The 10,642-nt window shown below is 36.6% G+C and overlaps 2 protein-coding genes across 2 annotated transcripts; one reads left to right on the forward strand and one right to left on the reverse strand.

Moving 5' to 3' along the window:
• The first annotated feature begins 4,862 nt into the window (after positions 1-4,862).
• On the forward strand, positions 4,863-6,522 carry LOC104777560 (uncharacterized). The gene is made up of 3 exons (XM_010501833.3): positions 4,863-5,360; positions 5,438-5,856; positions 5,948-6,522. Exons 1-3 carry the CDS (start codon positions 5,145-5,147, stop codon positions 6,393-6,395), a joined length of 1,083 nt encoding a protein of 360 aa, XP_010500135.1. The 5' UTR covers positions 4,863-5,144; the 3' UTR covers positions 6,396-6,522.
• On the reverse strand, positions 6,502-10,209 carry LOC104777561 (aldehyde dehydrogenase family 3 member H1). The gene is made up of 10 exons (XM_010501834.3): positions 9,647-10,209; positions 8,525-8,593; positions 8,352-8,448; positions 8,052-8,258; positions 7,821-7,936; positions 7,623-7,727; positions 7,378-7,550; positions 7,214-7,304; positions 6,982-7,131; positions 6,502-6,894 (listed from the first exon to the last, which is right to left on the reverse strand). The coding sequence occupies exons 1-10, from the start codon at positions 9,863-9,865 to the stop codon at positions 6,661-6,663; spliced, it is 1,461 nt and encodes a 486-aa protein (XP_010500136.1). The 5' UTR covers positions 9,866-10,209; the 3' UTR covers positions 6,502-6,660.
• Positions 10,210-10,642: the final 433 nt, after the last annotated feature.

Consider the following 10,642-nt stretch of genomic DNA (forward strand, 5'->3'; position numbering starts at 1 on the left):
GCCATGCTTAGGAGAACCAACGGTTTGAACTATACATCTTGAATCACTTTCTCATATGAAGGTGATGATTCTGTTTTCAATGGTGTTCTCTATATGGCATGTGTTAGTTGTTTCGTTTTTTCCATAACTCATATATTGAAGCACGGCTCCAACCATTTTAGATATTGCAACTACATAACCGATCATGATTCCAATCAAAGATGAAGATTTTGAAATTTACTAAGATCGAAAAGAAAATAAATAATGATAATTTTCACATAGAGAGTTCTGTAGTAGTAAGTAACATTTATTGTACTAAACCTTGGAAAAAAACGATCTAGTCCAAAGCATCAATTTGCTCAATATCATCTTCATTCAAAACCTAAGTTAACAAAAAAGGGGTGAGTCAATTTACACAAACGACATCTTTACCTCAATTAGACCTGCGATTCTAAAAGAAATTAATGAACTTTGTCATGCCCAAGTTGTTCTTTCGTGAATTTTTTTAATCTTTTGTATATCAGACGACAATTGTGTGGTTAGGGAGGGGCTTACCTGAGAAATTGATATATCTATATCTCTCTTCTATTCTTCCTTCATCTTTACATCACTATCTCTCTATCTCTCTCTCTCTCTCTCTCTCTCTCTCTCGTCTATTTTTTCAAATTTCTTCCCTATCCTAATTTTTAACCTCGCTCCTTCTTCCAAAGAGTTCTCAATAACCAGATAATTTGATTTCAGAATCTTTAGATTTTGATAAAAAATTTGTTCGAATTAATCAAAGGTGAATTTGGTGAGATTGCTTTGCCTCTTTCACAATGACCTAAGCTTCTTCCATGTCTCTTGCCGCACGAGTCATGTGTTTTCTTCTCTTTTTGATTGTTTCATGGAAGGAAAATCTTTGTGACGATTCTTTTGTTCCTTCTCTCTAACTAAATTCAAGAGAAGTTAGTGTGAAGGAGACGAACAAACAGTTAGAGTCTTGGTGTTTTTCTTTTATTATGTCTCCAAGAGTTTATGAAGTGAAAGACAACGTGATGTGGCACATAGGGATGTCAATCGGGCTGGTTCGACCCGGTCCGGCTTGAAATCCGCAAAACCCGCACATATTTGAGCCCTTCTCGGCCTAGTCCAAAATATTTCCGAGCGTATATTTCAAAGTCCGGTCTGGCTCTAACAGAGCTACAAGACTTTTCGGGTTTTTCCAAGCTTATCTTACGGATCAAAAATTCAAACTTATAAGTTAGTTTATAACATGTCTTAAAAAGCAATGTTTAAAGGTGAAATATTAAACAAATCAATCAAAACTTAAATAACTCATCTATATTCACTAAAACCAACTTAATCTAAAACAAATAAATAACTTAAACCAAAGAAATTTTTATACTTTAACCTAACAAAAATATATATAATTCATATAAAATATCACAAATAAAGATTTTAAAAATATTAAGTAAGGGTATTAAGTAAATATGAAAAATAAGATTAGAGTATTAAACATTATTTACAATCAAATATTGCAATCAAACAATCAGGTTAAAAAAAGTATAATTATTTGTATAATGGCTTTTCGGGCTGGTCCGAGTCCGATTGGGCTAAGTCCTAAAACTCTTAAGCCCGAACGGGCTGAGTCCAAAAAGCCCAATTTTCTGGACATATATTTAATTTAAGTTTGAGCTTAGTGTTTTTCAAAGCCGGATCGGGTCGGACCAGCCTTCGGGCTATGGTCCTAATTGATATGTCTAGTGTCACATAGTTTTTTATTGATTTAGAAATTTTAGTTGTATTAATTCAAATGTTTTTATTGGCTATTGATTTTAATTGATACTTTTAATACTGGATTATTTCATTTTTTTATAACATGTTTTCTTCGTATAACATGATTTGAAAATTGAAGACAATGTCAATATATTAACAATGGGTTTTCATGACCACACCAAAAAAAAAAAACAATGGGTTTTCATGAAGACATACAAATATACAATAGATATGAATTGCATGTGGAAGTCTTCTAAGATACATCATTATTGTGACTTGACTCGTACGACGTATTCTGATCATTCGGATATTCAATTGTATCACTATCAAAACTACTATTAGTCTCCATGTTTCAAAACAACATGATACCACCTGTTATATTATAACACGGAATGATTTTTTCGTTTAAAATTATTATTAAAATTATTTTGTTTTGAGATTTATGGCTACAATATTAAGATTGATTTTAGTTATATGCATTTTTCAAAAATACCACTAAAATGAGTTTTTGTTCCAAAAGTACAATCAATTGTTTTAAAAATATATATATCACTAGAATTTATTTTCTTAAAATACCACAAAATTTTAACTCAAAAAATTAATAAATCATAAACCCTAAATAATAAAATCTAAAATCCATTGGTTTTACTTTTGTTTATCGGTTTGGTTGAAACCCAAAAACCAATAATGCCGTAAACAAACCGTTGGGAACTTTCCATTCGAAACCATCTTATCTCTAATTCTTTAATCCAAAAAAAAAAAACGAAACTATCGAAAGTCTAAACTCTAAACTAACCAAATCCATTCCATACACTTCAATTTTTAAATAACTCTTAAGTTCTCTAGACTTGAGTTCGCCCTAGGAAGTTCTCTCCCAGACACAAATATCGAGGCGCCGCTAAGATCAAAACTCTCCGACGCTGGTGGGGCTCCGACTCGCCGGCGTCGGGAAACCTCATCCTCTTCTCCCATCTGCTGCTTTTTTAATCTTCTTAGATCGATGTCTCAGTCTTTTTTCCCCTCTTTTTTTTCCCTTTTTGCATCTTCCCCATACCTTTCGGGCCATCTACAAAAACCCTTGGTTCGCTGTGGATGAGCTCTTTTCCTGTTCTCGGCTTGCCAGCATCTCAATGTTTCCTGCCCAAACTGCAAAGACCAGGTTTTTTCTATCTTTACTTATGTTCTCCTGTAGACATTGCCTAGTTCCATTGGCTGAGCTCGTTGTCCGAAGACTGCAACTGAGAGTCCAATTGGTTAGCTTGTCTTGGATTAACTTTGTCTATGATAGGAACCTAGAATCTGCTCACTTTGTGCAAGTGTTGGGTCTAAGTACTGGAATTATCAAGGCTTTTTCAACCCTATCCCATCTAGCGTTTCCAGCTCTCAGTCAAAACCCTCAATCCGCACCATGTTTGTGCTACCATCAACCCAGAAAACCATGTTTCCTCTGTTTTTATCACTGATAAACCGGCTACATGCTTTGTGTGGATTTCTTAATCTCTTTGGCAAAGGGCGCCTTATGAGAGAGAACCCACTTGTACTATTACGGTTTGTCATACATATTTGGTTTTCTCTAGTTTCTACTACCCTAGAATGGTCTGAATGTGACGGTGTGCAACTCTTTGGTCTATTGCCCTGGACTCTACTGTACTCATCCGACGAAGCTACACAACCATCCTTCAGCAGCATCTCTACCAACCGAAACCTACTTGGCTTACCACTCGCCCATCAGACCAATCCTACTCTACATCTCTCGCCAGCAAACCAGCTACATGGACTTCTTAATCTCTTTGGCAAGCACCATAGGAGAGAGAACCCTCCTGCTATAGCCCATCGAATCTATGCCAATGCATTGCTAATGCTCATGCTTCTCGTTCCGGTGAGACTCTTGGTTATGATTCTCCTTTTAACGTCAAAGTTTCTTATGACCATGACTAACCTTTGTTTCGACGAGTCCCTCGTGGAAGTTCTATCAAGCAACCGTGATCTCACATGTTCCAAGCGGCTTCCAAGCACTTGTATCAAAGCTCTCATGGACCATTGTTTGATGCTTTATTACTTTCTATTTTTGGCTTTGGGGAAAGCCTCTCTTTGTAATCTCTTTGTAACTCTTTTAAACCTTGAGGCTTTGACCTTCTATCTTTGTATTGTTGGTTCTTGAAGTGAATGAATCATCTATTTGATAAAAAATAAAAAAATAACTGTTAAGTTAGATGCATAGGCTGATGGCCATACACAACGGGCCAAAAAGGCCTTCTCTAAACCAATTATTAGCAGAATTACTTCATCAACTTATAAGGGCTTCTCTCTCATTTGCTTGCAGTTTGGTGATCGCGGTTTATCAAAAGAGATCTCCTATCATGTTTTTCATAATTAAAAACTTAACAGCTTCATAATCGACTTCCGCAACTGTAATCTATTGTATGTGGCTAAGTTATTGTATGTCTTAATGAAGGTGGTTAAGATTTGGGATCAATTTGTCTGGCTAAAACTCAATTATTATTGGTCCGATCTCAATCCCAGTTATATAACAAACCCGAACTAATTGTTAACCAATAATAATTGAGCTTAGCCAAACAAATTGATCCAAAATCTGAACCACCTTAACCAACTTTCGGTTTACCTCAAATTCAATCGTTCTTTGTCACACTTAGGTCAACAAATCCCCCTTTAAATTCACAAGCGCATAATATATATTTTTAATTAAATTAGAACTTAAATTTTAAGGAAATACAAAAACAATCATCGAAAGGTTAAATCTAAATTACTCATAACCTGTTTACCTTTCTTGGCAAAAGTGTTGGATCCAATTGGTAGATACGGTAGCTAGTTGTAACTATTTTTCGCTAAGATAGAATGATTCCAAAAATTGGTGTAAGTGAAGGAAGTCGGTAAATTTCATCGTGTTGTCCGCACCAAAATGATCTTTCCTAAATATAATTTGACATTTTGTTTAGTCAATGCTAACTAAAGCAACCAATCTTAATTTTCCATGTAAAGAATTATATCATTACATTTTACAAAATTCATTTCCTAATCTTTTGGACAGTAGTCATATTTTTTTGTCATATGTGAATATATATTGTAGATATCGTATATATTATGACAACAACGACTCGTTATGAGATTGAGATGAAATAAATGACCCCTCAAAGGAAAAAGATAGGTTAAAAAAACGAATCAAGTTCTAATTAGTAAATCAGATGAGAGCGTTTCTTATCTTCAACCTTATTGATCTGTGCTCCTATCTGTTTCGGTCAATGGCAAAAGATTTTGTCTAAAAAAGGAAGTTACGATAACAAAAACGTTTCAATTCTCTCATTCATCCATCTCCCGAAAACGTCTCTCTCTCTGTCTCTGTCTCTTTCTCTTTCTCTTTCTTTTTCTCTGTCTCCGATCCGCCGTGAATGGCAACACAAGGTATGGCTCAGCCATCGGCGAAGAAACGAAGCTTCCTCCTCCGTGATCTCTTCAAACTTTGCCGATCAATCTCAAGGGTTTTGCCTCGTGAAAAACTTAAACATCATCATCATCATATTCATAAGGCTAAACTTGTCACAAACGAATCCAAACGTGTTGATGAAGAACCAAAACGGAATAAACCTAACGCCTTCAAAGTCCAGGTTAGTTTCACAACAAAACATACTACTTATTCTTTTGAGGTTCGGTAATATGTTTTTGATAGATTTTCTTTTCCTAGGAAACGAAGGGGACGGATACTAATAATAATGAGGAAGGTGTGGGTCTTTGTAAGGTTCGTAGCTATAGATATGACAACACCAATACCAATTTCGTGGGGAACAAGAAACGAATATCTCTTTCGAGAAGTTGTAGCCACAACACGGCCACGGACACCTCAACCAACTCGACATTGCGCAGTTTCTCGTATGTAGGGAGGAGCAGCAGGATGACGGATTCCGGTGGATTTATGCCGACACTTAAGAGATCTACAACCACGGTTCCAAGGAGCTTTGCGAACCCGATTTTGTATTCGAGCTCCTCGGCCAAAGTGGCCAAACCTTCTCCAACAGAGAAGAAGCTAAGATGCACGCTTGAGGAGCTATGCAACGGATGTACCAAGAAGATCAAGATCAAGAGAGATGTTATTACCATCTCAGGGTTGGTTCTGTTTCTTTACCTAACTTGGCAACGAGTTTACGAAAAGAAGGCTATATAACTAACTTATATACTAAATTTTTGTGTTGTGTAGGCAAATGTGTGAGGAGGAAGAGATGGTGGAAATTAAAGTGAAACCAGGATGGAAAGGAGGAACAAAAGTAACATTCGAAGGCAAAGGAAACGAAGCAATGGGGAGTACTGTACCGGCTGATTTGATATTCGTGATAGTTGAGAAAGAGCATGAGGTGTTTACAAGAGAAGGAGATGACCTCGAAATGGATGTGGAAGTCTCTCTCGTCGAAGCATTAACGGGATGCGAGCTCTCTGTTGCTTTACTTGATGGTGACAATATGAGTTTGAGGATAGAAGATGTGATTCACCCTGGATATGTTACAGTTGTTCAAGGCAAAGGCATGCCAAAACCAAAGGAGAAAGGGAAGAGAGGAGATTTGAGAGTTCGGTTTCGGACTAAGTTCCCACAACAACTTACAGATGAACAAAGGGCAGAGATTCATAGCATTCTTGAAGATTCTTCTTGATCTGTTGCTACACAACTCTCTTTCCCTTTATACGGGAACTTTTACAACATGGTTTAGATTAAAAATCACTCTGTGTCATCTTTGTTTGTAAACAACTAAGTTGAAATGAAGAAACCGGTTACCAATCTTTTTATTTATCACTTAAATATTCATCCCACAATAAAACAAATCATATATCTTTGAAAACAAACCATGTTGTTCATAGGGTAAAAAACCAAGAGTAAGATACAAGGGGAAGTGGTATTCATGTTTTAGTCTTAGCCGTTTAAGATAAACCTAGAAGGACTTTGAATATATTGAATATATTGCTGTCGACAAGGGCTTTTAACAACCTAAGCTTTCCTCTCGAGTACGGCGGGTACCTGACTGGGGCATCACCAAATAGGCTTCTGTAGAGAACAGCCTTCTTGTGACTGAAAGCATCAAATGAGAATTTACCATGGTAAGCACCCATTCCACTTTCACCAACTCCTCCGAATGGTAATGTGTGAAGTGCAAGCTGCAAAACATCGGTTTTATTATGATAAATTGCTAAAGTGTGTATGTATCTAGCTTAATAGATCAGATAGAGCTAGTGTGTTTTTACATGAACAGCTATGTCGTTGACCACTATGCCTCCAGCGGAAACTTTCATGGCGAATCTTTCTTTCAATTTCTGGTTATGGGTAAACAAGTATGCAGCCAGTGGTTTTGGTCGAGAATGAATCACGTCAAAACTCTCTTCCAAGTTGTTGAGCTATAATGAACAAAAGAGATCGTTAAAGTTGCCTCCAAGGAGATGAAGCAGAGCCTATATAGAATGTAAAAATGGTTCCTACCGTGATGATTGGGAGGAGAGGGCCAAATATTTCTTCACTCATGATCAAAGAATCTAATGGTACGTCAAGCAAGATTGTTGGAGCAATTTTCCTGAAGGATGTAAGACTAAAGATCAGCATAAGGGAACTAAGGGATAATGAGAATATAAAAGAGTGGAACTTACAGGTTCTCTCTGTCTTTGTCACCACCGTAGACGATTTTGTCAGAAACTTCCTTCTCTTCTAACAGCTTGGATAGGCGATCAAAGTGGTTTGAGTTTACAATACGTGACATATCTTTCGAGTCCATAGGCTTCTTCCCATAAAATGTCTCCAATTCATGCTTCATGGCATCAAGCTTGGGAAGAGAGAAGAAAAGGTCAAATACAAAAGTGCATCAAGAAGCTTATCTTAAGGTTCTTAACCTTACCAGTTTTGGAGCAAATTCTTTTGTTGTCAAGATGTAGTCAGGAGAAACACACGCCTGACCATTGTTGCAACCCCATTTTCCTGCGATTATCCTCCTGACAGTAACCTTTTCAGTGTACGAAAAAGAACAAACTACATTAGCCTCAGTACAAACAAAACATTATGCAGGACTCTGAATGAAAAAAGTATTTTTCAGTACTTTCAAATCGGTGTTTGAGTCTACTACAACAGGAGATTTTCCTCCAAGCTCCAAGACAACTGGTGTGAGATGCTTTGCAGCTGCAGTCATTATGACACGCCCGATTTTCGAACTACCTAACCAAGCAAAAGTGGGAATTTTTTTTAGTGCGTTTTATGTTGCTCCTCATGTATGAAACCTTTGAGGAACAACTTTTAAAAGAAAGAAATTATAGTCAAGTTTAATAAGAACCTGTGTAGAATATTTTGTCCCACTTTTGATCTAGCAGAAGAGTTGTCTCATTAACATTTCCTTCGACAACCCTCACCGCAGAAGGGTCTAGATACTGTTCCAATAACTTTGCGAGCAGAGCAGACGATGCTGGAGCCAGTTCTGACGGCTTCAAGACAACAGCATTTCCAGCAGAAATTGCACCAATAACAGGATCAATAGACAACACTTGCAAGAAAACAAGAAACTTTCAGAGTTCATACTTCATACAAAATGTATAAATATATAAAGAGTGAAAATTCAATCAATTAAGAGACATACAGAAAGGATAGTTCCAAGCCGAGATTACTAGGACAACTCCAAGAGGCTCAGACACAATCTCGGCCGATGCAGGAAACGTTGTTAGAGAAGTCTTTGCCTAAAAGCAAAACAGAACAGTAAATAACATAGCTTGACAACAAAACTCTGCATTAAGGCCTTGATCCAAAACACACCTTATCCGGCGCCATCCAGTTCTTTAGCTGCTTAAGAGCTAACTTGCACGAGTTCCTCAGAAGAGCTACCTGCATAATTAGTCAAACATCATAATCAGATAACAGCTAATGTAATCAAGATTAGTCTTTGTCAAAATCGACAGCTTAGGGCCAAAAGTGATAAAGACCATGGACCACTAAAGAATTGGCAGAACCACAAACTAATCAACTCAAGGGTAACTTCTGTTGGTAACATTAAATGATCAGGAAAAGACAGTTTTCGAAAGCTCTGTGTGGGTGTAAACATTGTTACAGAGTTAAGGAACAAAAGTAATGGAAAACGTGGGAATCCATACAGGTAGGTATCAGTTACATAAATATATTAAATGCGTATTGCTTTCAAGAGGTCCCCAATATTTTTAGAGTATTGGTTCCTACATCCAACAAACATAAAGTTACCAGCAGTTTTGATTTGAGTACTATTAAAGTTATGAAAATAAAAGTTGCATTGTACAAATGTTGACACACAACATCATCGACGTAGCCAACTAAGGTGAAAAGATATTTCATGACTCCGACCAAGTTGGAGAAATATACTTATCCAATTTAAAGAGAAGGTTTGGCTAATAGACACGCACTCATTCAAGAAATATCTCACTAGACAAATTATGTACCCCGCAAAGATATTGCAACTTGTCCTTGATATGGTTTTAACCGACGCTTACAACTAAATCGTAGAGGTGTGAGCACCAAGTTCTTATTTTACGCAAAATCCACAAATATAAAACAAAACACCAAGTTCAAACTCAAGCCGACAACAAACAAAACGCTAAGACTAGTACCAGGTTATATGCTTCTCTACTAGTAATAGATCAACAGATAAATCAACCTCGAATAAAACAAGAAAGACTCTCACAAACTTAATTCAGTGGGTAACAAAATAGCTAATTCACATTGTAATTAATTACAAATTAGCTTCTATAGTTTTCGTGAATCCTATATTACCACAATGCCACCACACGTTTGATCAAACCATACAAATAAATGGATCTTCAATTTTCCAAAAACTCAGAATCTTTAGATTCCAGCGAAAGCATAAAAAAAGAAAGAAGGAAAAAAAAAACAGAGTTTGTTTAGAGAGACCTCAAAGACAGAAGATTCAAGCTCAGGCTTGCCGAGATCGTCGCGAAGAGCCTCGACGATGTCATGCTCATGGTTATCACAAATAACCAAGAGCTTTTTAAGCTGAGTGATTCTCCAGTCATAACCACGAGTCACTCCATCATCAAAGCTCCGACGAAGCTCGTTCACCAAATCACTCGCTTCCGCCGCTCCAAACACCTTCTTCGCCGTCGCCGCCATTCCACAAAACGTGTGCTAATCAAATACGTTACGCAAAAGTTGTCACGGGAAAGAGAGAGAGAGAGAGAAAAAAACAAATATTGAGTTCGGATCCCGAGAAAAAACAACTGATATTGATTTTTTTTTTTTTTTTTTTGGTTAAATGAGTGAAAATAATAAATATTCTTCTCGTATAAGATATTGACGTTGCTCGTGTCACCAAAAAAAAAAAATAAAAAAAAAAACTGATAATTTCTTTTACTTTTTCTTTTTCTTTTTTCTCGATATTGATTATAACAGAAAAAGGCGTGCGTTTCAACATATTCCATCACTCATATTTATAGACATGTCGAAAAAAAAAAAAAGAGGAAACATTAATCTATAAATAGAAATATATATAATGAAGGCATCAAGATATTTTTAAAAAAATATATGTATATAGAATGAAGACCAAAATAAGAATAAAAAATAAAAATAAGCTAAGGATGATAATGTAATGGTGCGTATAACGTATGAGTGATGATGTTGTAAAGAGAAGAGGCGTGTGGGTATAACTCGCGGAGCATAAGCGAACTCACAACTCACGTGTCATGAGCGTGAGGTACACGTGCAATATGTGCGATTGTGATGGACACTGATCTGGGTGGGTTTGGTGGGAGAAGTTGAGATTAGGCAAGACGACGGACCATATTGTATAATTTAATAATTTAGGGGTAGAGAGAGAGTTGGGAAAATTAGCTGTGTGTTTACCGGGTCAAGGTTTTCTATATAAATTCAACTCTTTTTCTCTTTTAATAT

The sequence above is a fragment of the Camelina sativa genome, chromosome 3, assembly GCF_030686135.1.
Source record: "Camelina sativa cultivar CO46 ecotype springtype chromosome 3, ASM3068613v1".
Lineage (NCBI taxonomy): Eukaryota > Viridiplantae > Streptophyta > Magnoliopsida > Brassicales > Brassicaceae > Camelina > Camelina sativa.

Bases quoted from the DNA above. Each gene is read 5' to 3' on its own strand.
- LOC104777560 (XM_010501833.3), top strand. From the start codon at position 5,145: ATGGCAACACAAGGTATGGCTCAGCCATCGGCGAAGAAACGAAGCTTC. The intron at 5,361-5,437 runs GTTAGTTTCACA...TTCTTTTCCTAG, and splicing joins CTAACGCCTTCAAAGTCCAG to GAAACGAAGGGGACGGATAC. The intron at 5,857-5,947 runs GTTGGTTCTGTT...TGTGTTGTGTAG, and splicing joins GATGTTATTACCATCTCAGG to GCAAATGTGTGAGGAGGAAG.
- LOC104777561 (XM_010501834.3), bottom strand. From the start codon at position 9,865: ATGGCGGCGACGGCGAAGAAGGTGTTTGGAGCGGCGGAAGCGAGTGAT. The intron at 8,449-8,524 runs GTGTGTTTTGGA...TTTTGCTTTTAG, and splicing joins ACTGGATGGCGCCGGATAAG to GCAAAGACTTCTCTAACAAC. The intron at 7,937-8,051 runs GTTCTTATTAAA...TTGCTTGGTTAG, and splicing joins GGACAAAATATTCTACACAG to GTAGTTCGAAAATCGGGCGT.